At 42.6% G+C, this 27,455-nt stretch overlaps 1 protein-coding gene across 4 annotated transcripts in view; it reads right to left on the bottom strand.

Moving 5' to 3' along the window:
- Positions 1 to 24,824, bottom strand: part of msrab (methionine sulfoxide reductase Ab) — a 40,663-nt gene extending 15,839 nt beyond the window's left edge. Inside the window, exons 1-6 of one of the 4 annotated variants that reach the window (XM_085256398.1) lie at positions 24,551 to 24,824; positions 17,016 to 17,084; positions 16,740 to 16,859; positions 12,275 to 12,379; positions 9,304 to 9,374; positions 3 to 7,115 (exon numbers count right to left, since the gene is read on the bottom strand). In XM_085256398.1, coding sequence (XP_085112524.1) covers positions 6,996 to 7,115; positions 9,304 to 9,374; positions 12,275 to 12,379; positions 16,740 to 16,859; positions 17,016 to 17,084; positions 24,551 to 24,743 — 678 coding nt within the window. In that variant the 5' untranslated portion in view covers positions 24,744 to 24,824 and the 3' untranslated portion in view covers positions 3 to 6,995. Of the gene's footprint in view, positions 1 to 2; positions 7,116 to 9,303; positions 9,375 to 12,274; positions 12,380 to 16,739; positions 16,860 to 17,015; positions 17,085 to 17,480; positions 17,753 to 24,550 lie in introns of those variants that run through there. The other 3 variants (XR_014889878.1, XM_085256397.1, XM_085256399.1) reach the window with 3 other exon arrangements.
- Positions 24,825 to 27,455: the final 2,631 nt, after the last annotated feature.

Below are 27,455 nucleotides of genomic sequence, written 5' to 3'. Positions count from 1 at the left end.
CACACATACACACACACACACACACACACACAAAGGAAAAATAAGACACCCCACAAAAATGCATGAAGCACCACAATCAGAGCAGACACAATGTGATTTGCATGCAAAAGGCTTTCATAATTATGTCATCATCCTACGTCTTGAATTCACGAGGCCGAATGAATTCAAAGTTCACAGCAGATTCAGGCTTTCATTAGGAAGGCCTGAGTCGTGTAGGTATATGGGCAAATGAAGGTGGACACATTTTCCTCTTGTTTGTCATCTATGTGACAGTGTCAAACATTTTCATCAGCTTTACGTCAGAGTGTTTGGGAGGATATCCAGGTATACTGTAACTTGATTAGGGGGCCAAACAGCTGCCATCCTTTCTATGCTTTTCAAATGCTAAACTCCTGAGCAGCTCAGACATCCGTGGACACATCTCCCACTCTGCATTTGTTTCCTTTCTTTACTGAAGTGTGTCATTCTTGTCTTCTTCTATCTTTCTAAATCCTTGTCTTTTTCAGTCATTGGCGTTTTGTTATGGGCTTGAATCACTGATACATGTGTTCTTGTTTAGAGGCCTGTCAGATATGCCTTTCAGCCTGATTTTGATGGTGGATTAGTTCATGTGGACAACACGTTTACTCCTCCTTCCAGCCACTCTCATTTTACTGCACTTTTGGCTACTGGTCAGCGATTGGCAAGCAAAACAAATGGTTAATTCTTACATTTAAAGCTTGTCATGTTTCTGTCACCATATTCAGAACATTTTGCTGTGTCTTTGTCATGTAGAGGTAATATGCTTTTGTGTCTCCTTCCCTTTCTCTTTTTCTTGTTTTAACACAGATTTTTCTGGGGCACCATATCCTACATGGCCAGAAAGCAGCAGCATGGGATCAAACTGGCGTGAACATTTTGGCAAACATCTGCCTCTTCAGACATCTGGCAAGAAGCAACTCTTGAAAAAAGTCACACAACATTTTGAAACAACAGTTTTGCTCATTTGTGTTGTATTTTGAAACTGTGCTGGGCCCTGTACCAAAGCAAGGCAATCCGACTCAGTAAGTCAACCCAGGACTTCCAAATCTAGCTACGAGTGTGTTCACATGAAAGGCATTGCAAATGTGGGCAGGTCTACTGACAGAAGAGCAACTGATCTTACAAAGAAAGATAATACAATGATATTAGAAAAATATTTAGAGAATAAACACATATAAAACCGACTGCCACAGACAATGTGTGCTAGTATGAGAGTGTGTGTGTGAGAGGAAAAGTGCTGAACAGTAGTTTAGTATTAAAAGCCCTGTATGAATGTGTGAGCACTTTAAGCACTTTTGTCAGTAAGACTGGAAAACACCTCCCACATTAATAAAGTCTAGCCTATTTGAAGCTGGGAAGAAAAGCCGGAAAAAATACAGACTGTGTGAGGTATGAGAATTATTGATATCACAGTTTTATAATGGAAGACGTGGGAGAAAACTTGATTTCAATATTCTGTTAAATTCCTTTAACATTTTTAATGTAAGTAAGTAAGTTTTAGGATTTTTTTTTCACATTCAAAAATTTAGTGTAAGATCCACAAGTACAAATAGCTGTCCTGTTTTAAATTTGTATATTAATGCTTATAGAACAAAACAACTGTTGTAAAATAGTTTACAGCCAACAGGGAAAAAGCATAAAGGAATAAAAGTGCATTAAGAATCTATATTTATCACTAAGGCTCAGGAGGGAAAAGCAAAGACTTTGGATGCTCTTAAAAAATTCAGCTCCTCCTTCTATCTCTGGATCCATGAATGCAATGGTAAAGCTATTTTCCATAGATCTGCTTGATCTTTATGTGGTGATTTCATAGCTGCAGATCTCTAATGTTGAACATTACCTGTTCCAGAGGAGGTTAGGTCTGCAGCACAAGTTACCATGGTGATATACTCTCGCAAAAAGTAAACCACCTTCAAAATCTGATTTACCCCTAAAATCACAAGTTGTAAAAGCAACCAACAAAGGTGAGAATGGTCTTGCTTTTGAAGTTACGTTACAGACATCAACAATAACAAAATTCCCATATTGTACATTTGTGTTGTTTGTTCAAACCAAAACAATGAGCTGAAAGATGGTAAAGAGATGATAAGGGCTAGTTCGTCACTAAGAATGAAACTGCTCTCATTACAAGTGTTCCTCAAACCAATTGTTAACGTAAAAATAATGGTTACAGCCTTGTGAGTTTGAATAATGGTGGCTTCAGTTGTCTTTAGGTGTTTTTTTTTTGGGGGGGGGGGATTGGTTTGCTGAGCTGGTCAGTGCAGCGCTTCTTTTTAAAAGTGCATCAGACTTTCAATTTCCCCTCTCCTAAAGATTTCCTATCTCCACGATAGGTTTAACTTTTCAGCCTAATGATGGCCTTCTTCACTTGCATCAATAGCTCTTTGGACCTGGAGCTGACAGCTCCAGTAAACAGATAAAAAATGTAAATTCCACATTTTAAAGCAACTCCAGATCTATTATCCGCTTAATTTATCATGGAAAAACAAAGGTACAGGTCTCACCTGGTCACAGAGCTTCTTGTAAGTCAACTGTCCAATTACTTTTTCAGCCTATTATGTGGAACTATGTATGAAAATGGCAAAACGACAAAAAAACGTGTCATACTTCAAATATTTACGTCACTAAATGTAAGGTTTGTTGTACGTGTAAGGTAAAACAACACACTGTAAGCGATGTCTGTTGTTACATCTCAGATGTGGGTGTTCAATCTATACTGTGGCAGAATAACAATTTCCACTCACTGTACGGACAAGATATCTCCCTGACACAGTGATCTGCATATCGTGTTCTCTTTAGACTAAATGCTACCTTACATCATAGAGTGTCACAACCTATCTGTGACACAGTCTGTTCAGGCATAATGGCTATAAGTATTCATCTGGTCTTCATTCAAATCAGAGCAGACAAGCAGGCATTGACTGCTCTCCGACACACGTTGAATAAACTCACTGTTACTAATGTTGCTGCCTTGAGGAATTTGCTTCACTGAATATTTCTGGAACAATATCAAATGCTCGTACACTTAAAACATGATCTAAAAACAAAGAAGGCATACATATCATAAATGCAATACAAATAAATTAGTGCTGTCAAAATTATCGCGTTAATTGTTAAGATCAACGCGAAATGTTTAATGCATTAAAAAAATTTAACGCTGATTTTGTTTTTTTATTAATTTCCTGTAATCTAAGACCTTTAAATTCATGAGCACCTCTGGAGGAGGGGGCAACAGTGTGCTATGCTGGCGTTTGGCCTGACAGAAATGATTAGAAGAAGAAGAAGAAGTGACACCATGCTACTATCTAGCTAACACTAGCTAACACACGCAAGCATGGACGAGGGCGGACTTTTGGGTGGAAAGTTTCTCTTTAAGAAGTTGCCTGATGGCTTGTTGGACAAAACGAGAGTAAGATGCACAATTTGCAACGCTGAATTCAAGTACCACAGAAGCAGTTCATCACTGGCGTATCACCTGAGAGCAAAACACCCAACTGAATCCACCTCTACGGGACCTCGCCAGTCTACGCTTCAGGAGTATGGTGCTTGTGGACGAATAACAAAAAATGTGAGAGAAAAGGTAACCAATTCCTTGGTTGTTTGGATAGCTAAAAACTGCCGACCAGTTAGCATAGTAGAAGATGATGGACTGAGAGAAGTCATTCGTGCTGCATCAGGAGATGAGTGTTACAATCTGCCCTCGAGAGGAACCATTGTGTCGAGACTGCACACTTTGTATGGGGACCAGAGGGCTCAGCAGTCCAGCAAGCTTGTGCAAGTAAGGAATGTCGCTCTCACCGGAGACCACTGGACTTCGGTGAACAACGATAATTACTTAAAATATAAAGAATAAAAAAATGTAATTGGAGCCAGGCTATTAATAAAGTAATTGAGATTAATCGCAATTAATAACAGAAAATTGTGAGATTAGTTAGTTAATTTTTTTTAATCTATTGACAGCACTAAAATAAATACATTTGAAATCGGCAATCCTAAGTAAAAGTGATATACAGGTAAATTTTACGACAGTGCATACTTGGAGTAACTTGGATAGTGAGTGAAATAAAATGAACACATAACTGCTCTGACCTTCAGTAAAAACCAACTAATAGTAATTAAGTTTCAAAATGTCACCCTGTTGCTTGGAATCAGTGTGTATGTTCTCTATGATCCACCAGCTTGGAACTCAAATACAAATATTCTGCAATTTTGTAATATTTTCTAATTTTACCTTTTTATATCTTTAATTTAGCATTTACTGCATCTATACCCTCAAACTCCATCTTCCGTAAACCTGCATTGTGCACCCCCCACCCTCCAGCACTGCTGTTCAGTGTAAATGGTTGCCCCTCTATCAAAGGCTACCAACTCAATCTTCCATTGGCTTCTCACTCAGAGTCTTTCCTCTGATTGGTTAACTCGAAGGGGTTTTGCAGCTTGGCGCTTCCCTCTGACCTATCCTGCTGACCTGTGGTCCTGAGCATGCTGACCACACACAGAGCACCGCTTGCATATGCACGTGCATGGTGTCGTATGCAGCAACACATATATTAATTATGCCAGGGAACACCATCAAATATCTCGAAATTTACTCCGCTTTAATTTGATTAAAGCTTTTTTTTTTTCTTATACAGCTGAACATAATTAATTTTCCACCTTACAGAAACAGTGGAAGCTTAATATCTCACATAAAAAAGTAAAGATGAAAAAGGCTTCTCATCACAAAGAAGTGGTAGACGATATGGAATATCAGAGAAAAGCCAAGAGACAAACACCCTGGAGTGGTAATTGCAGCTTCCAACACAATTAAGTTCTGAGATCCATCCACCATCAGAAGGAGTCACTCCCTAATCAAAATATTAACACCATCCAAAATATGAGCCTAGCCTTTGATTATACTAACTCCAAATCCATCCCCATAAGCATTCAGCCCTCAACTATGATGGCAAAAAAAAAAAAAAAAAAAAAAAAAACAGGAGGGGGGGAAACACCCCAAAAACTCTTGATTCTCCCCTCCCGCCTCCATCGTCTCTCTCAGTCTCTCCATTTTTAACAGCCCCCTTCGTTATTTTCTCCATCCATCAAAGGCAGCAGTAATTATTAATGAGAGCCTCCCTGTTCACTCTGCATTATGCATGAGAGCCTTGCCTCTGAAAGCAGAGGGTAATGGGGGTGGACAGAAGAGGAGGGGCTACAGGTGACACATGTACACACACACAAACACACTCATCCACATATATATGTATATATAGATATATATCTATAGGGCAGCACGTTGGCACGGTGGTTAGCACTGTTGCCGCACAGCAAGAAGGTCCTGAGTTCAATTGTCCTGAGGCAGGGGTCTTTCTGTGTGGACTTTGCATGTTCTCCCTGTGTTTGTGTGGGTTCTCCCCAGGTACTCCTCCCACACTCCAAAAACCTGCAGTTAATCTAAATTGCCCATAGGTGTCAATGTGAGTGCGAATGGTTGTCTGTGTCTCTATGTGTTAGGGTGTACCCTGCCTCTTGCCCTATGAGAGCTGGGATAGAATCCAGCACCTCCCTCGACCCTGGAAAGGATAAACGGAAGTGAATGGATAGATATGAACACTGCCTCTCTGGGTTACTGATGTATACCTCCAACCCCCCTCCCTGACCAAATGAGAACCTTTAAAGTGTATCTTTTAACACAAATGGAAGCCACAGTGAGAAAAAGAGGGAGGGCGGAAGTCTCACAGGGAGTAGCTACTCTCTTCAAGAGACGCTTGCACACAAACCAGCGTATGCAGAAGCAAACTCTTCTGGGTCTTGTTGCGTTTAAACCTGCTGAGATTTCTTGCAACTCTATACAATTTCTTCCAATGTTTGTCCTTGCACACACACACACACACAAAAAGGCTCCACTCAGCTTGTCCCTTCTGGCTGTTGGGGATAAAAGCACGCCATTTCTCCCACTCCCAACTTCACTTTCCCTCCTTCCTTCAGCACTCTGGGCTTTTTCACTTTCTTTCTCTAGCTCTTGCCTCATTGCCCACTTACTAATTTGTTTCCAGATTTCTTTCCTTGCTTTCTTTGCCATATGCACGTATATGTTTTTTGTGCTGAAAGGATGCAGAGAGGGGCGTGTTCTGGCACCAGCGAGTAGCCAGACTTGTGAATTAAAAAAAAAATTATTTGCAGGCCAAGAAAAGAGATGAAATAGTAAGAAAGTAATCAGATTAAAATGAAGGCTGGTGTTGTGACAAACTGGTAGGGAGGGAGGAGACGAACAAGTGATGAAGGTAGAAATTACAAGCCAGGGAAGAGCGAGTGGCACACTTTAAACATGCTCCACTTTCCCGCCATCCTACGGAAGTGGGGGCTTATTTTTTTTATCCGTGATCCTTCATCTGGTAGCACTCCACCGCTTCACGTACCGTTCCCACCTCCCCTTCGGTCTTCATCGGCTGCTCTACCATCCCTGTATTTCAAACACGCAGTTGACACTTAAATAGATGTAAAACAAGAAAATGAGGCACAAAAAAATCATTAGAAGAAAGAACAACAAACATTTCAGCAGTCAAGCTTCTGTAGGTGTCTGCAATTAAGAAACGCTTCTGCATAATTGGTGACTTTCTGCATGCTTCTGAACACGGCGGGAAAAACATGTGAAGTGAATTCAGAACTACTGCACTTGGCAGCACATACCAATTACACTGCAGCACAGTGAAAACTAATGAACTAATGTAGTTTCTTTTTTATTTTTCAACTCTTGATTCCTTACTCTCTACCTCCGTTTAGTGCGATGCATACACAACTCTGGTTACGGAGGAGGTTTAACACAGCCCTGTGCCCATGCTGAAAGATCATCGGGAATTATTCGGTGTTCGCGGAGTCCTCATTTCTACTATTCTGTCAGAAAAGTACACACACACACGCACGGAAACACAAAAAGATGTATAATGACTGATAACTGCAGTCTTCCCTGTGCATTTGTGTGTGTGTGATAGTACTCAGGGTTGTGCCGTGCCCCGCGGTCCTGTTACGACTGTGCGTGCCAGCAGAGCTCTCTCCTCCTCTCCACTCTCAGATGCTATTTTTGCCCTGTTCTTATGTAAGACGCTCCTGATGCGCTGGAGACAGAGGCAGAGTACGGAGATGGGATGAGGAGAGCATCCCCAGCGGACACACACTCTCTCCTGCACGTGCAAACGCATTCGCACACATACGGACAGATGTACTGTATGCATATATAACATAACCATTCAAAGGAAAAAAATAAGCCATTGCAAAGCTTGCTGTGAGGTAGTGACACAACACTGAAAGGAGGTAGTTTTAAATCAGAGCTGTGACTCTCAGGGATGTTACCGCGACTACATCTGTTTATGTGACAATGCATGAGGTAGATCGCTGCAGTTACCTCTTTTGAAAAGCTGCCTCATCTTACTGTTTTTAATTTCTCCATACAGGAGCAGTGCTCTCTAACATGATCACTTCATAGTTCTGGGCATGTTGTCAGACCACTGTGACTCTAACCCTGAGCTGTTTATTTTTAGCTGCTCCAACAGTGAAGCGAGCTCTACCATTGTACTCCAGTCAGTCCATACTGAGAGCATAAGTTGGATTCCTCGAGTTATATCCCTCTCTACTTTAGACAGAGTTCAGGTCAGCAGTTTCAGCAAACCCAAACCTCCTACTGGGATCAAATTTACATATTATATAATTATGTAAAAATGAAGTAAACAGAAATATAAAAAAAAAAAAACCCTGACTGCTCCAAATTAACAGTTACAATAATAACACTCTAACTTCTTTGAGTTTCTGTCCAGAATTAAGTACATGCAGTTTCTCTTCCCTGGAGGGAAAATGTTTTTTTAAATATTGATTTTTCAAATGCTGCACATCTTATTTTTCTTTTAATAAATTTGATCTCATTTTGTGTGCTGTCAAATTAAATGTACGACAGGCAGTCAAAAAACTTAAAATGTTTAGGACACTATCACTCTTTATTCTGAAAAACACTTTAGTTTAGACTTTAATTTTGAAAGAAGAAACCACACTTACCTTTGGAACCCCAAATCTCATGTCTAGCTCTGTTTGTTTTAAATATATTTTTTCAGTCCAGTTGTCATCAGTGTTGGGTTATTACCACGAAATATGAATACGTTCACAAAAACCCACAGAAAGAAAGGTTGCAAATTTGTAAATTGAAAAAAATACATCGAAATATTGACGTATGAAAATGTTAGAAAACTTTAACATATTCAAATGGACATGCAGAACTCAACCCCCACGCTGTGAACACACGTGCCTCAATCTCCATAAATTAAGGCCGTCAGCATGTGTGAGGGTGTAATAACCGACACCTGGTAATGAGCCCGCCAACCTCAGCCAACCACAGGAGAGAAACAGGGTTGGATTAGAAGTGTGGGGGGTTGCAGAGGTCATGGGTTATATGTCAAGGTCATCTCCTGTGGGATTTTGGCTTTGGATGTGCACGGGCACCCCTGAAATTGAGGGATGTGGTGACACGGGGGGGACACGGGGGTACCCCAACAGGGAATTGACGTGTGTCGCCGCCAGCTGGGGTGAAGATATTACATAAAGGAATATTCATGCTCATTGCAATTGTCAGAAAGTAACCGCTGCTAGGGTGACTCAAATAGATCATGTTTATGTGTGATAGGCAATAATCCATTTAAATACAGCTTGTCATATAGAATGTAATGCAGCAACAATGCTGTGCAACTTACATTCATATTGTAAAATATAGATTTTAGAACAAAAAGAAAAACCCCAAGCTCAAATGTAAAAAACCCCTCACAATCATTTTTTTCTTTTCTTCTTTTTAACTAAACTATTTAAAGTATCTAACTTACAAAGGTTAGCATGCATGTATGGTGCAGACGCTATCAAATGAGGACAGATGCGTCGGCCATTTTAGTTGTACACTTGTGTTTTTGTGTCTATCGGCGTACGCCTGTGATGTCTGTTCACTGACGCAGCATCAGCAGCCCACAACATAAATACTGCATGGCCTCAAAAAATAGAGAGGATGGAGGGAATGAGGGAAGAGGAAGCAAAGAAGGGGAAAAAGAGATGGGGAGGAAACAATGAGGAGGGGAAAAGCCTCGCTTGTTAAGATGAAGGGCGGCGGAGAGGGTGGGGGACAAGGGGAATGGAGGAAGAGATGAGGAGAGCGGGGGGGAGGGGGGGGATGAGGAGCAGGGAGGAGAGAGTGACTAAGAGATAAAAGAGGAGTGAGTGAATGTGAGTGTGTTTGTGTGATGAGCGGATGGCCTCAGGGAGCGGTCGACTCACTGTGCTGCTCTGCGGATGTACTGACGGGCTCCGGGCCGTTTGCTCTCTCACTTGCCCCTCCGCTCCACTCACTGCAAAAGGGACAGGGGTAGGGGGTGCAGGTGAAATGGGTGGGGTGGGAAGGCGGAGGGGGTGATAGGATGAGACAGGAGGAGAGGGGGAAACTGGGACAGAATGTGCAAACACAGAGGAAAGAATTGGAGGAAAGAAGATAGAAAACAGAATAAGAAATCAGAGAAAAAAAAGGGGGGGGGGGGTGCTTGTTTAAAAGGGTTAAGGATTAAAAAAAAAGGGTGGTAAGGCAAATATTGAAGTAACAGAGAGAAACAGTGGGGTTTGCGCTGAAAGGTTGGCAGGATAAAGAAATGACCAGATTAGGTGCTCCTATCTTCCACAGGGAGTGCGGAGATAGCAAAAACAGAGAGTGAAACCGGGCCTACAGGCCTCTGTAACAAGGACTCGTCCAGTGAATACACTGACAAGCAGCCTATGCTGCTGTGTACACTCTCTGCATGCACAGTATGCATGGGTGTGCTCTTAAGTGTATGTTCAAATGAGGCAAAGCTTAATTAAAGCTTAAAGTAGGCATAGTGGGCACTTGTGCATAAGGTCAAATTTTACTGCGCCGGAGTCCGCATTAAAGCGAAAGAAAAACTGGATGTGCTCGCAAGTCAGCGGTGATCATCCTCAACGAAATCACGTTTTCAGCTTTCAAGATGCAACAAAATGGCTGCTGCCCTCTGACATGCAATGTCACCCGACTGTTGAGAGTTTGTCATTCACTGGCGTGGAGGGGTGCTCCTGAAGAGTTGACTGAACGTAGACATGAGAAACTTATAATATGGAAGCATGTTGGAATGGGGGGGTGTGGGGGTGGCTTTATGCAACATCCCAAAGAAGCCAGCAGATTGAGACAAGTGTTGCTGAATATGGAAAGGGGGCACACAGCAAAGGCTGCTGGGAGTTTCTGATTGGCTGCTAATGTTGCTATCCAGGCTGGGATTGGTGGAGCTGACGCAGCCCGACATCACGTTGTCGGGACTAAACCCTTTTGAACTGAGGCAAAGCAGAGAGGCACAGATATCAAAACACATACACGTGCGCACACACATATGTGCATGCACACACCCACATGAACGCATTAAAAGGGAAGCATTACATGCAACTGAATATGCACCTGTGCATTGCCCCCCCGACACACACACACGCGCATATGTTTTTATAGATATATATCTATATCTATCAAACCTCTGCTGTTTTGATACGTGCCAGGAGAAAACAGAATTCGTAATGCTCCCGGGCTCGTCTTCATATACGATCTCTAGTGAATGTGTGCAGTTAAAAGGGAAAAGAGTGAACTTCCTTAATTTCTCCATTCTCTTTTAAGCCCAGCTCTAAGGTGGACAGAATAAATTGGAGCTTAAGCATGCGTGAAGGCACAGCCAGCGGGCCCTTTTCCACCACTCCATGCTACATTTGTCAAATCAGAGGAATTTCTGCTACACGTGAACCCGGAATCTGAGAAGAGAGAAACGGCCGGGATTCACATTTAAGTCACGCGCAAAGGAGCAACACTCAGGGAGACTGAGAAAAAAGTACATTTGAGTTTGTGGTTATTCCAAAATATGTCGTCTGATCTTACCTGTGACAAAAAAATAAAAATAAAAATACATAGTGCATAGACAATAAGCTGCACACTATTAATAAAACATGAGATGAGACAAGGCAGCGAGTCAAGGGAAATGCATGACTAGTCTTTTGGCCTCACTGCTTTTTCACCGTGGTGTGTCAGCTCGACTCTTTGCCCCCAGTAAGACGTGTCTCTGCTCTCAGCTGTGGTCAACAGGAGAAGAATCCCTTCTGATTAGGAGGATGGGGCTCTTGGATGATCTTCAGCGCTCAGTAGCTTCTTCTTCCCCTGCATCCTTCCAAAATCCTGCCTCATGTAGAACAGCCGAAGTGAAAAGCTTATGCTTGTATTTATCTGGGTATTTGCGGTAGATGCACAAACATGGCTGACATTCCAGTGTATGTAGGTCACACCAGGAGCGATCATGAGAGAGCAATCATGACAGATGCAAAAGGGATGACAAAACCGTCACGGGCAACGTTACTGTGAGTGTTGCGTGCGTGCACACAAGCCTGAAGGTTGGGCCTATGAATCTTTGATCCATCTCTTCCCAAGTTGTCATGCCCCTCCCTACATTCAATATAAGTGAGCACAGTACCTCTTTGCCTGTCCTTTCTGTCTCTCACACACACATAGATGCACACACCCTCTACATATCCTCCCGGTGCATTAATGTTCTTACATCACCTCCTCCAGTGAGCACAGAAAACAAGAGAGCAACAGACTTGAAGAAAAGAAGAGATATGGCTTTTGGGGGATGTGGTCCTTGTCGATGCTGTGCAAGTGCGATGGAATAGTGATCACAAGTGAAGCATCTGAATTAGTTAAGCGAGCTGTTACGACGTCGCTCCAAAGTTTCTGAACAGTCACCAGCTTCCTGTCACTGACTACTTCAGATATGTCGTTAAGGGACTAAACCCACGGATGAAGCACAAGTGAGCACAATAACATAAAAATCCAAAGACGTTATTCAACCTAGAAATGAGCGAATTTAGTATCATCATTGCGTCACCCAGAATCCAATATGTGTAGTGAACGACAAAAGGCTGGTATACATATAATAAAGTAAGAAAGACGCACATGCTCAGTGAGGTTTTCGGGAGCTTGAACATGCACCGCACTGGTGGGTCTCTCCATGGATGGCTGGATCTCAGACACATTAACACTGTCTGGCGTTGACTTACACCCATGAGACCTCCCCCCACCACAACACACACACACACACACAGGCACACGTCTGGGCATCATCCTTCTGCTCTAATACACCCTGTGCCCCTTGGGAGAGGACTTATTTGAGGGCAACTTTGGGGTTTGTCTGTGAGTGTATGTGTGCGCTGCTACCTTGTGTTGGATCGTGCTTCTCCCAAAAGTGTTTAAGCAGTTCTTCAAGGCTGATGTCTTGGGGGGAGAACACCACTCTCACCACCTCGGTGTGACCTGTCAGACCTAGTGGAGAAGCACAAATTTGCATTAATCTAAGTAAAGTGACACGACATCCCCTCTTATGATGTCCACTCGATCCAGGTTCTCCTTATTTCACTCTGTTCTCCTACATTTCACCACAAACACTGGACATACTGTAACAGCTGATTAAATTTAAAACAATTGCCTACTGAAAACTGCAAAGGAGAGCTCATGAGTGGGATGCTTGTGCAGTGAGTTCAGGTGCCACAGGTAGAAGACAGTCAGCCATTGCTCATGGCACAATGGGGAGAGAGAAAGTGGCAGAAAGAGAGATTCAGATAGAAAGAGAGAGCAAGAGAGAAAGCAGTCAATGTTGGGGTTTATGGTGGAGGTTGCCAAAAGCACTCACTCCTGTCTGCAGCTGCCAGGACCCCGAAGCTTCAACAAGCTGCCTGCAGGCATTCACAAAGTAGGAGCTGCTTTAAGTCTCACATGTAGGTGCATCCGCAACGGGAAACACATTTAGAGCAGAAAAGGTAATCTCAAACGCCAAGCACCCCTTTGCAAACACATTTTTCTTCTAAACATAAAGACAGAGGTGTCAGCTTGGAACTGCTTCAGAAGAAACTGTAAGTACAGTATACAGCACACACACAAAAGATGCCCACACAGAAAGATTTATCAGGTGCATTGCAGATAATAGATGAATGTCTGCCAAATTCATGCATCTGGTTTGAAACCAACTTTCTCTTTTCTAAATGATGCTCAGAGGAACATGGTGTGCCAAATGAAAATGGAGGAGTTCGTTTATTTAAACTGTTGTTACCAAAGTCAAGGAGTGTGTATTAACTAATTTCTGAAAAAAAAGGTGATGCTAGAAACTTTAAGCATATTTTTAGATTTAGATTGTAATATATAAGCATATTGTGCAGCAAAACTCCTCAAGTGTTTATATTTTGCAAGGAAAATTGGAAACAGGTGGAGCTATTTAATGAAATGTGCAAATACTCATAGAAGTACAGTATATAGGAGCTTGAAAGACAGTATTTCATATGACCACCTTTATTCTTCAACACAGTCTGAACTCTCTTAGTCAAGCTTTCTGTGTGTTTTTCTATCCAGGTATGCTTTAAATGCATTGGCAGTGTGTTTGGGATCATTATCATGCTGGAAAATGGAGCCACTGCTTTCAGATGCTTTCCAGATGGCACTGCATAGTGGATAAAAATCTGATGGCAGTTTTCTGCATTCATTATTCCATCAATTATGATACGATCCTCAACACCACTATGACAGATCCTCCACTGTGTTTTATAGATGGCTGAAGACACTAACTGTTGGATCTCAGTTACACGACAATTTAAACCAAAAATTGCAAATTTGCAATAATCGTCTCAAAAGACCTTTAAATACTTTAAAAAATGCTTTAAATACTCTCTGTTGCAGCAGGCTTCCCCTCCCTGAGCCTGGTTCTGCTGGAGGTTTCTTCCTGTTAAAAGGGAGTTTTTCCTTCCCACAGTCGCCAAAGTGCTTGCTCATTGGGGATCTTATCATTGTTGGGTTTTTCTCTGTATGTATTATTGTAGGGTCTACGTTACTATATAAAGTGCCTTGAGGTGACTGTTGTTGGGGTTTGGTGCTGTATAAATAAAACTGAATTGAATTGAACTGAATTCTTAACAGCCACCCTCACCCTGAAATCATTTCTTATGACTTCAGTGAACAGCTGGTGGATCAGCTGATGGGCCAGATGCATCTCTTGGGTCCTGTGTTAGGTCAGGTCTGGATTATTTCTTAATGACATCACTTTCAGATGTCATTTATCTGGTGTAACACAGTTAGCTAAATATATTAGCAAAATATAAAGAAATGAGGGGTGGCTCGAGACTATGCATAATACTGGACTTGGCATATTTAATATGTATTACCTGTATAAAACCTCTAACTCTGTGGGATTGCAAACATTCTGCAAACACAGAACAGTGAGTGTGGTTGCAGACTGGCAGTCATGCTGTGAGCAACTCAACAAAAATGGTAGAAATTCAGCTGGAGCAAAAATAGCTGTTAAGATCTGAAATAATATGACTGTGGTATGACTCTTCAGGGTTGTCGCACATGAAAGGGGTGAAAGTGGAAAAGGCCAGCAACACTAAAGCTGCTAGAGATTCAATTTTTGGCTGAAGGACCCTTCAGCAAGGTGAACAGCCCTCTGGGTGAAAAATACCTCAAAGCCCAACATGGCATCCCGTTGGCCTTTTTAGTTTAATTGTTATCTGCTGTTATAAACAGCAATGAGTGAAAAAGCTTTGGAAATCCACAGAAATACTTGGAATTACCTTCAGTGAGCAAACAAGAGTCTTAAGTATAATTATTGTTATTTCACCCACAGTGGCTATATGAATGCACTCAGAAGCTACGCCTGTGCTGAAGAATGCATTCTTGAAAAATATAACTTCACATTGGGGCTACTGCCTTCTGACATTTCTCTTACAAGTTTCTTATGCCAGTAGCAATCATCCAGAGCCAAAACAGCATGAAGCAATAAAACACACACTCTCTATTGCAGTAATGGCCCTATAGCAAAGCCATATTTACTGCAAACTTTCTGCTCACTGCTCCAAGTCACAGTGAATGACACAACATAATCACAGTGGTTCCTTATAGAAAAGTCCTATATTTAATCACAAAACACAACTGACCTTCCAACCCAAATCAAAAGTGTATGAAAGACTATATAAACAGTCACAGTCTTTCTCCTTTCTTCCACTCCTATTTATTATAGTGGTTGTGATATTAATAGTTCAGATCCTGCACTGAAATAGAATTTACGGCCTATACCTTAGAGATCTACACATGGCCTCCATTAACTCTATCTGTAAGATATAAACTGAACTAAAGTGGAAAACATGGAAGTCGTGTAGTGGTGCTGTGTCGCTGTGAGGATATAAGCAAAACACTGGAGTCTGGAATTTATGGGTTTTTTTTGTTCTAATAACAATCACCAACCTTTTTTTGTAACCAATTTTACCACTTGTTAGTTTACTAAGGTTTGGCAGAAAATAACAAACTAATGAGAGATTTTTAAAAATCCATTGATATGATCAGCAGTCTATCTGACTGTTATGGTTGGAGGACTGGATTCATCTTCATGCAGCACGGTAGAACTGAAAGGTATCAGCATTAGCCTTTGATTCTGTATCGCAAACATCTCGTGCAATGGACTGTTTTACAAATTAGTTCAAATATGCTCATTGATAATAACATCATTTTCTCATCACTCCCAGCTGTCTGTCTGTGTCTGTCGAATCTGACTGCACCTCAACCTCTTCTATTTCTGTCTGTCAGAGCATCCAGCCTGTCCTTCTATCCCTCCCTGGCTCTTCTGACAGTTCCATCAACCCCTTCTTTCTGTCTGTCTGTCTGTCCTGCCTTGGCTGTGTTGACAGCTCCTCGGTCTCATGCCGTCGCAGTGTTCTGCTCCGTCATGGCCAATGGAGCGACGCCTGCACTCTCTCAGCCGATGGACAGGTAACCATTCTTTCTCACACTTTTTTTCCTCAAAAGTTTATTTTACCCATTTCCCCACTTGCTTCGTCACTCAGTCTCTCTTTTTCTGTCATCTGTCTCCATCTCCATCTTCCTCCATAGCTGACCATCGTGTTGCTGGGAAACTGACAGAAAGCAGGACTGGGAGGAGAACAGATAGAAACATAGAAATTCTATGAAGGGCTCTGCTCAGAAAATCTGCCAACTAAGCCCAGAGCATCTTTCCCTTCCTTTACACATGCTGTGCCTTCACCTAGACATTATGCCAGTATGGAGTGATGGAGAAGCCTCAAACTAACACTCATATCTCCTAAAACACAAGGGAGGGAAAAGGAGAGTAAAATCTAACATATTCTCTTGAATATATACATCAACTGCCTACATAAATCTTTTCGACTGTCATGATGAGGACCGCTGAGAGACTAATTTAGAGGGATTCAGACAGGTAGCCAAACATTTTCAAAGCCTCCGACTGCAAATACTCAGGATTTATGCCTTCATCTCCGGCACGTTCGCCAAATCAAACTCACTACTTCATACACAGTAACCTCTGTTGGCAAAAACGCCGCAGTACAGCACAGTACAGAGCCCAATCCTTACAAGTAGGTCATGGGGGGGTGGGGACGGGTGGGTGCAGCCCATCTGGAGCGGTGCATTCTGAGTAGTTGACTGCAGATGAAGGGAAGGAGCAAGAGGAAGAGATAGCTTTACTTAAAGCAACCTTTCCAGCTGTTTATCTGTTTTATTTTGGCCATAGATGTAACAGTAAAATGTCCTGCTCAGGGGAAGGTAGCATGATCGGTTATTATAAATCAAAGTGCAGGTATAATTACACAAATGCGTAAAAGCGCAGTACCTGAGCAGACCTCTTCGTAAGTGGGGTTTGGTGTGAAGCCACTTGCATAGCCCGCTTGTGTGGAGAAGACTCCCGGAAGTCGCCAGAAAAGTTTCTCGGCTCCCCAGAAACAGCCCATTCCTGGATGCGCACAAACAAATGCATGAATCGCCCCTGCTTCAGCGCTACAGTAAAACCAGCTTCTCGCCAAAATGTGTTACTAACCACAAACTGGTAAAAGAGGATGCCATATTGGTTTATTTCTGATTTTTCAAAAGTGTGATTGTGCAGTCTCACCAAACATGATGGTCTCCATCCCTTCTGGGAAAGGCTCCACAGTTGGATTCCCATTGACTGCATGCTTGTCTGTGAAGAGAAACAGTGTGCAAATATGGCTTCAGACCATAACACAGTGTTGCAACAGTACAAATTACAATACGAGAGCAAAGAGGCCTATTAGGCGCCTCGATTTGGCCTCACAAGTCTTTACAGGCTGCCCCGGGCCAGCAAATCAAAGCCAGAGGCTTCTGTGCAGGAAAGACATTTAAGGGATTACACAGCTTTGACTGCTATTCTATCCCTGCTGTCCTCTCCTCAATACACACAATTAAACACAAAGCAGCAGTTCTGTCTGATCTCTCTCCCTCTTACTTCACTTTATGTGGAATGAAAGCGTGTTTAGTGTGCAGCTCGACACCACTGGGCGTCCACAAAGCAAAAAAGATGACTACACTTCAAGGGCGTGAGCCTGTATAACCTCACATGTGGGGAAGAGCACTGCAAGTAGACTCAATGCCACCCTAATCTTCATCATGTTAAAAATACCCAATAAGTAAAACAAACTGGAGTGCTGAGAGGTAGCACTCTACTGCCAACTGTGCTGAGTGGAATTAGAGTGCTAAAAAGGAAGTGTGTGTGTGAGTGTGTAGCTCGCAGATGTGTGAGGGGGATTAGGGTTTAAGAAGACTGAGGTGACTTAGCGTGCAAATCTCCACTAAGCAAGGCTGGTTTGTACTGCAACCACTAATATTAGTCTACAGATAAACAGGCCACGGGGTACACTAAGAGCTTAGGCACATCCCAATAATGGACGCTTGCGCTGAGTTCAATGTGCGATTACTTTCTGGCTGCTCAGAAATGTTATGTGCAACACTGACCTGAATAAAAACAATCTCTAATCTGATATGGACATAATAGTTCATTTCCTAGATGGGATGATCTCCCTCTGCGACAAAAGGCCAAAGAACAGCAGCTACCTTCAGTTTAGGCTTCCAGAAATCGTTCCGAACCCAGACAGCAGAGCACAGAAAAGAAACAGTTTCTGAATGCTTGGGCCCTTAAGATTAAGTGTTTGGAAGACTACACAATAAAAGAGTACACTTGAGCTGATAATACTTTCTTGGCGTGCTAAGGCACTTCTGTTACTTGACAAAAAACTGTTTGTTTTTTACTGTGGAGTAGCACACTGCACAAGCACAAAGAAGTAAAATGTCACGGGGGCCTGGGTGCCCTAAGGCGGTCTCTTCTTGCCCTCCTGTTGTGCGACAGTGCTGTCTTTCAGCAGCAGGTTGTTTGGCAGTGCTAGGTCATGTTCACGAGCACAGTTAACTCCAGTCAAAGTATATGAGTGCCTGTACGGGCAAAATATTCTCATCCGATGGAGGTGACTTGAGGAGGTGTGAGAACATTAGATATCTTCCGTTTTTCCCCTGTGAATTTGCATTGTTTCTATCCTCCGCTCACTCTCACCCTCTTGTCCTTTGTTTCTGGCCACGACGATAAAAAGTACTGTAGCTGCCAAACGACTGAGAGAGAAAGAGAGCGCGAAACTGAGAGAGTGAGAGGGAGAAGAGTGTGCGATAGAGAAGGAGGAGAAGTGGGAGGAGGAGAGATCAAGCTTGCCAAAACAATAAAAGGCGTAAATAGCCAGTGAGAAGCAACAGATGAGGGTAGCAGAGAGGCAGTGAAGGATTCTTTTTGGCTTTCGGACCACCATGCCTTTGGGCGCTATATAAAAAGACCAAGCACTTCATCCAAGAGAACACGGAGAAAGCAAACACACAAACAAATAAACAAACAAAAAAGAGAGAGAGAGAGGTAAAAACAAAGTTAGCCAAGAATATGCCGACACAGCACTGTCCAAAGAAGGAAACTCAGAGCCAAATCTCCCCGCCCTCTCATCTCTGTCAGCTGCTCTCCATCTTCACTTCACACTCTCTTCCTCGCACCACCTTCCCATCATCCCTCACTCCCTTCTTGCTAAACATGTGCGCGGCTGCCTGCATGCACGCAACCAGCCACACAATCACCTGCACACCAACCTCTGCAGTGGGTGTTTCTCCCAGGGAGCATCTGGCAGAGGTCCAGACAGTGCCAGGCTGGCTCCTTTCACTGTGCCTGGTCCAGCACCCCCCGCCCTCCCCCTCCAGACCAGCGCCCACACCCCACTCTGCCAGAATTACCCCATCTAACACACGCAGGCACTGAGAAAGAACTGAATACCCTCACTACGCTCCCTCACTACGCCAGCAAAAGAAAGAACAGAGGACGACAAAAAAAAAAAAAAACAAGCAGGGAGGGTGACTGACTGGGCTTACAAAAGGAGAAAACAGGCTGAATATGGGGGAAGGATTCATGAAAAGGCTTTTTTTCCCAACTTGGATGAGATATGGGCGTAATTTTTTTGCGTGTCTTTGCTTTCTCGGATATCTGAAAAGCACTGCGCCTTCTATACAGTGCAGCAGGACAGAAGCGGAATACGTTGGTCACCTTTTGTTGCTTTTAGGATGTCGGTTGTAGGCGGCTGGACCAGAACCAGAAAAATCAAACCCGGACACCCTGCCACTCTGCTTGAATCAAGCTTACCACCAGTCAAGGGGACAACAATCTGTCTGTTGTTTAGCGGACAATAAAGCCCAGTTTGACTTGTTTTAGTGGGTATTTAGTCTTTGTTAACCTCCGCTTCTACCCGTGATCCCGTGTTTCTCACCCGTAAAACTGAAGTCCAAGCGCTCCTGCCTCCTCACAGGGACCCGGGAGAGGTTCTATCCCTGGATGCCAAAACTGGCATTGGAAGGTTGATTTCCAGGCTGCTCTGTTTACTTCCTTCCAAAAAAAAAATCCATTCTATCGCTTTCCTCTCTTTCGTCCCCTTCCCTCCCTCTTTCCTATTCCCCTTCCTAGCTTCACACAGGTTGGCAGGGACTCAGGCACGAGTCGTCGGAGCAGGCTGATGCTTTATGCCGCTGCCAACTACTCCTCTGCTGAATGGGAGGGTGGGTAGGGGCGAGAAAGAGTGGAACAAATTGGGGAGGGGGGGATAAAAAAAAATACCATTAAAAGGTAAGTAATGAAAACTTTGCTGCTGTGGCCTGTAAACAACTAACCCAACTTGTTATTGTGATGCATACATACACCTCACACAGTCACTATTCTGGGTTGGAAAAAGATTGCGATTATTACATCAGCTCCACTATTCCCCTTCCTCAAAGATGGAGGAGCATCCTGTTTGGGCCTGCTCGTAAATCTAACACAAGCCGGTGTGATGGGAAAAAAATAAAACAGTCTCCAAGTGGCCCAAGAAAAATGCTCATTCTCCCCCTACACATATATGAGAGCAAATCCAATGATTTTCTATACAGCTAGTGTCACAGAGGGGTTTACTCCAGAGTGCACTGACCAAGATGCATGAAGAGTGTAAAGGTCTCCAATTCACTGACTGACTGTGGTATGGAAACCATACAAGAATCAAATGACAGATTTCAGGTTATGTTCTTGCGCTGACATTCTAGTAAAAATCAGTGAGCTGCAGGACCGCCCATAAGCAAATCTCTCATTTATTTATCTTCTGTTTGGATACTTAATTTATATGTTTACTCAACGCATGCATGCTTTCTCCCCCTCCAAGCTCTTTCCAAAACTAGGAACCCAAGGGCATCGAGAGACGGAAGAGAAGCAACAGAGGTATAACACCAGAAATATATCTTCTCTATGAAGCTGCTTTTAAGAGTTATAGTGAAACATGTAGCAGAGATTGATTTTAGTCAGCTGACCTCCCCCATCCTGTTTAGAAGAAATATTGGCAGTCTATCCCGCACTGACTCAAAATAATAGCTACTGTGCCCCTACCATGTAGCAATCTGCCACTGGATCATTCTCGCCAAGGTCACTGAGTACATTATACAGACTGGAGCAAGGAAGGGAGAGAACACAGGACAACAGGACATCTGAACAAGAAACGGGGTGCTTCTTTAAATGGAAGGCTAGAAGTAGCTTTCAAAATTAGCGATCTTCATTGTGGACAGGACGCAAGTGCGTGCACTCGGACACACACGAGGCTGGGACAGCACAGGGCATATGTGGAGACCGTTCTTGCAATCCTTAAATTACTCATGCTTAATGGCTCACACCGTCAAACACAGAAGCATGCTATTCCAACACACACATACACACACTTGAACGACCCCATCTAAACTGCTCCCCCATGGTGAAAGGGGAGGAACAGATTTCTGCCATGCGGTGTCTCCGAGCTGCTTCAACAGACGGAGAAGGAACTTACGACGGGGCGGAGCCTTCATGCGCATAATGCCCAGATGGACCTCTGGACGCTGCGGCACGGCTTCATCCTATGCGCTCACACCCAGGTCCCACAATGCACTTTGTGGATAGAGCTATCTATGTTCATATCACACCACGATTCCCCTTGGTGGTACACTGATACTGGCCTTGCGGTCCCGAATTAATAAGACGAAAAAGTGAATGAAACGACAAGACGAGCTGAGGTGAGGCAGGGATGTTTGACTCACAGAATGAATGATATTCCGAACAGTTCAGCAAAAAGTAGTAAAATGATTTCATTCAGTTGTTTAAACGTGACATTTTCTGTGCCAGGATGGCTATAACAGAGCTGAGGACTTGATCCAAACAGATTTGTGTTATCCTGACTTAATCAACAACTATTTGTACACAATCCCACCACATATCCCAACAGGCTTTTGCTGCCACTACAGATTTTGTTGTTGACTGAAAGATTTTATTACTGTCCACAGACTACATCACACACATTCACTAAACAGGCTAAACAGAGGGGTGAGGGGAAAAATACAGATACAGTACAGTGACACCAAATATCGACATTTTATTCATTAAATCAAACTACTATGGAAATACAACAAACGCGAGGGCTGATCTCATGCACCACCATCTTGAGATAATGTTACTCGACCAAACCGCTCAAACAAAGGGAAAGTTGCTGAGCACAAATGTAATAGTTAAATATTAGTTTCTGTCCATGTAGACAGCAACAGTTATGTGATTTTTCTATGACCTATCACAGTTAATTGCTGCAGAAACAGGTTGCATGTAATTGCTAACTTAACCCCATTCAATCGCAGACTGATAGCAGACTGGCTCCGTCTTCAGGACACATTTAAGGCAGGTGTTGGCATGCTTGATTATTATCATTTTTGTAGAAAAAAAAAGACATTAAATAACTTTTATTTCCAACTCTACTAAATAGTATCACAGCAAATGTATCCTGAGGTACTTGATTTGGAAAGTTAATGTCAGGGCAGGTAAAAAAGCTCCAAACCTCCATATTTATATCTCCACAGTTGTGAAAATGTCAGGCTAACACAAGAGTTCTGTGGATACAATTTACTTAGTCATCGTATCCATATCAGCAACCCATAGTGTGATGTCAAAAGTCCAGCAAATACTAACATTTTTATTTCCACCCAATAAAAACTGTAATTTAAAGAGTAAATAATTCTGACCTGCAGCTCAAACACATTTAATTCAACATAAATTAAGCAACAAATACTGCATCCATTCTAGTCATCGTAAAATGGCCTCTTCACTTACTGTGCAATGCTTGGAAAACAAAACTAAAACTATATATGGTGGTACATAGTCTGCCTGGATGGAAGGGTTGTAGTATACTAGAGCTTCCATGGGAAAAACCCAAATGGAGAATGAATCAATGTGTTGGTGTTGTTCTTACGCCACCGTAATTAATGCTGCTCCAAAACCGTCACTGAAAAACTGACTGTTCAGGATGCTGTGCTGAGTTTTACAGCTCAGGTGGAGAAAAGACTGGAGCCAGAACGTCAATGACACTGTAACTCATCCGGCTCACAATCCATCGCAATTCATGTTATTGCCCGTAAAACGACAAGTATGACCTTCACCTTGAGCACAATTTAGGTGAGGGCCCATTAGGTGATAAACGTGTGCAAGTTTGATTAAATTCTGACCAATACTGTAGGAGGAGTAGCGATTCTTGAGGAATTGTAGATGGACGGACGAACTGTAAATGCCCCGCCATGGAATAAGTTCACAGGCAGGATGAGCTAAAAATATAGTTTCAGGAGAAGTACGCTTTCAGGGGTTTCTGAAGGCTTTTTAAGACGTGGTTAACATTGTGAAAGTGGTTTAATTCAAACCCCGAGCTTTTCCTGAACCTAAGTAATTTTCTTGACTACCAATCAACCCGAAATCTGATAATCTTCTCTTACTATAATGATCGTAGTGTATGTATGTCTGGTGCCTAACTCTTGCTATATAAACTGCCACCATTATCAACATCTATATAGCGTCTGTAAAATACTTTCTTAACACTCAAAACATTACAAATGATATATATATATATATATATGTGTGTGTGTGTGTGTGTGTGTGTGTGTGTGTAGTAGGTTATCTTAAAGCAAATGACCATTGCGTGTATGTTACATTTACCATTGTTGTTTACCAGCACGGTTTGCTAAACTATGTTCAGTGTCACCTTGGGGTTATTGCAATGTGTTGGCATTCATTTCTGTAAGTAAGTGTTCATCAAACAGTAACTAATAGCTTCACAAAATTAATAAGTTGCATGCAAAGAAGAAGAAGAGTAAATATATGTATATATATATATATATATATACTCTTCCTTTTGCCTGACTTTTGAAAGCCTTTCTATTTTTCACTGTGCTGCAGAGTTTTGACAACACAACAGGTCTGGTCAGTTACAAAAGTGGAGGAAGATTTACTTGTTGAAAATCCACCAAGACAGACTTTCACGTGATTCTGGATCTGATCATATTTTCAATTTCTGTCATAAGACAGCCATAATGTCCGGGATAAACAGTCACAAGCCCTTACAATCAGTTGCACACACTGCAGTGCGCAGGGATATAACTTCAGTTAACACAAACCAGTGTGTCTGTTGTGATATGTCTCAACCTTTAATATGGCTGGATTGATCCCTGAACAAAACGTCCAACACCTACGTTGTGCCAAGATGAAGTCAAGGACTTACAAGTGAAAAAAGAAATAAAAATTAAATAACGAAACCTAACACCCACTTGAAACCTGGGTTTTCCTTGATAACTATAATCTGAAAAATACTGTTTTCATTTGTGCTGCCCCTATTTTTCTGCAGAATGGAACGAGTTCAAACCTGTGGTCATGCAGGGCATCAGCACCTCCTACCAAGAGTGGAAAATAACAGCAGAACAAGTTTCTCAGCTGGTAGGTATTCTGCAGATGGAGCAGAGGCTTCGACTGTTTGGAAGCTGTCACCTTAATCCTTGTATACTTCAGCTACTTACTTGTGTACTTCAACTATCTATACACTTAATAATTAGTTTATAAAGCAGTACCAACTGCACATCTTACTTTGCTTGCTCTGAACTTAAAATTTCTTAACAACGACGCTGTTTTCTGTCACTATTTTTCACACGAGCTGTTCTGATGTCACTCGTGTGCGTGTGCCACAGGTAACCTGGAGCACCAGGTGTCACCCCCGTGCCAACTGTTATCTTGGTACAAACTCACCACCGTGCGATATTTACCTGCCACGACCATTTTCTCCTCCCTTCCTTTCAGCGCGGCCTCTCTGCTCGGCATCTGAGTTTTATCAAATGTTTTATCGCTCATTGTTTCAGCGACAGCGAAGCACACGTAAACTACGAGGAGCCACACGATCTGTGTTTGTGTTTGAGGGCGTAAATGTGAGGTTGCCCGAGTCTTCCGGCATGCCTCCATAGCGCCACGTCGTTCCGTTACATAGCGGGATAAAGGGGAGGGAGGAAGGGATGGAGAGACGTCGTCGAAAACGCCATCAATATGAATATTCATCGCGCGTGGGCAACGCCGTGCACTGCATATTAACTAGTCAAGGGGTTAATATGACTTTGGCACAAAAGCCTGCACAGCACCGTGTGCGGGAAAGAAATTAAATTTAAATAAATATCCACGGCGTCCAGCATGTAAATGAGCACTCGCCAGTAATCAGCGCTCATTCTGTAGGAGGTGCTACTGGTGGAGCGGGTTGGAATATAGATGTATGGAAGGTTATTTCCCCTTTGTGGTATTTTATATAAAGTAATGCTCGTTTGTGGTTAACGTTGATGAGAAACAGCATTAAGAGCTCGCAGTTAATATCTAACAAAATGGCTCTAAGCCCTGCAGGATAAATGAAATGCAAACGAAGATGGGCCACGTTTTCGTGGACACAACTCTGACCACATAAACGATCCTAAAATATCGAAAAAGTCATGCCCTTTAAACCCTTGTGTTGTCCTCGGGTCAAAAATGACCCCTAGGTGAATGGCAAACAAGTATATGGGAATCCCGAGGACAACACAGGTCTTCTTGGTTATTTCCGCCTTATAAACCTGACACCTATATTTTTCTTTAGAAAAATCATATGGAAGAATATGTAGAATGAAGAATGTGTACTTACAAATGCTTGGATGAGGGAATGTAAAATCCCAACTAGTGCACGTATATTATGTCTGGAGACATCATTCATGATGATTCGATGACTAAAAAGGCGCAAATTCCAGTCTGAAGTCTTCAAGAAAGGCATACTTATCAATCATCTGACATCTCATTAGCAATGAAAGCTGATGCCTTGGATTGAAAGCTGAACATAATTTCAGTTTTGTGAAACAGACAAAAGAGACAGAGACTAAGAGGTAAAGAAAAGTTGAAAGTATTGGTCAGCTGATGGATAACTAAGGACAACTAATTAATTGTGCCAGAATTTCTACTCTAGAATCTGTTGGTTTTGTCTGTTAAACAAAAAGTCCTAAATCTTTAGTTTAGGACTGTTGGGCAGATAAAACTCCTACTTTGGGAGAAAGTTCACCCAGGAGTCAACAACAATCATTGTGTCCTTCACTGTCTTTAACTGGCACTAATATGATGTGTGATTTGCAATTATAACCCACAGAAAAAGGCAAAGGCACAAAACTATTTAAACTATTAGTCTAAAAAAAGTCACTCAGAGTTACAAGTCTGCAACAGTCAAAAAGCAGAGTTTTACTGCAAATACAGCCAGACCAGGTGATGCGATAGTAATGACTGTGATTATTTATGTGCGGAAACTTAAAAAAAAATTTTTTGTGTGCGCTCTGAACCAGACAATGAGAATAACAAAGAATTTGGGGCATTGTTCCTATATCCTGCAATCCAGAATAACATCACACCCTGCCGCAATCCTCTTTTCCTCTCCCTCTTCCTCTTTCTCTCTCTTATCTGCTGGGGAAATGAAGCTCAATCACCTGCGGAGGAGCTGAGGGCGGCATTGGGGACTTTGCAATGCAAATGCCAGGTAATTACCCGAAAGCTAGGAGAGTGGAAGCACACGGATGAAAATAGAGGAGGCAGCGGAGAGAGGGAGTGAGGGAGAAAGAGAGCGATAGAAGGAGATGAACCAAGCACAAGGTTCACATGCCTGTTGATGCAGGATGATTGGGGTGTTTTCAGGGTGTTGTAGGGAATGTAGGAAGTGGAAAGGGGAGAAGGGGTGGAAGATGAGAACCACAGGAATGGATTGGATCTAAAAGGACTCTGTGTTGTGGGTTAATTTCCTCCTGCGTGTCAGTCTGAGTCTGTAAAAGTATATATGTTCATTCTGCCAACACATTAATTTCTAATAATATGCATAGTGTTTTTTTTTCCACGAGTGCAGTACTCAGTTGTGCCTGCACTTGGATTTGCTTGTGCCTGAGTGCTTACATCCACGTAAACATGTATGAGGGCCTGTGCGCATGAGTGTGTGCGTGCTCCGTAATGGGCACTAGTGCAGGTCGTGCTCATATATGCATGCGGAGAGCGACTGCATATGTCTGGCGTGTGACTCGTGTGTAGTAGCAGAGGATTTAGTGAGCATGCCAGCTTGCAGCTGCTTGATTGTCAGTGAGTGAGAGCAAAGAGATGTGCAGATGTGAGTGAGTATCAAAGAAATTATGAAATGACCTGGAATTAAACACTGCAGTACTCGGTATCATTGCATGTTAAGCCTTCTGTTAGATGGCGACATGGTTGGGAAGCAGGCTTGCATACCTGGTTTACACAATTTTATTTAATAAGACAAAAAGCCTATTTGCAATTTAGTAAAGGACTCCAAACATCTGATTGTTTGTGTGTTTGTTGAAGATATTACCAAGCAATAGTGTGACTCACAAGCAGTTTGCACCTCAACTCAATAGCTGCCTCTGATTAACATCTAAACAGAACAGGAGCCAGCCAACCAGAAAACTGTTTTGGCGATTTAGTGTAATTGTGGCTTTGCAAAAGTCTCACTTCACCTAATTAGAATAATAAATCATGCCGCCTCGTTCTTTTCAAAGGGCCCTCTATCGTATCGTCGAAGCAGGTGGGATTGTGGGATGGTGTGAAAAAACAAAGGGTTTGATTGCTCTGCTGAACCTACAGTCAGTTAAAAGCAACATGGCGCTCTCCGGGGAT

Source organism: Mchenga conophoros, linkage group LG19 (assembly GCF_057382185.1).
Source record: "Mchenga conophoros isolate Kocher_MC1m ecotype Shallow Benthic linkage group LG19, M_conophoros_male_GT1.1, whole genome shotgun sequence".
Classification (NCBI taxonomy): domain Eukaryota; kingdom Metazoa; phylum Chordata; class Actinopteri; order Cichliformes; family Cichlidae; genus Mchenga; species Mchenga conophoros.
The sequence above is the reverse complement of the archived record's forward strand: the minus strand, read 5'-3'. Positions and strand labels throughout refer to the sequence as shown.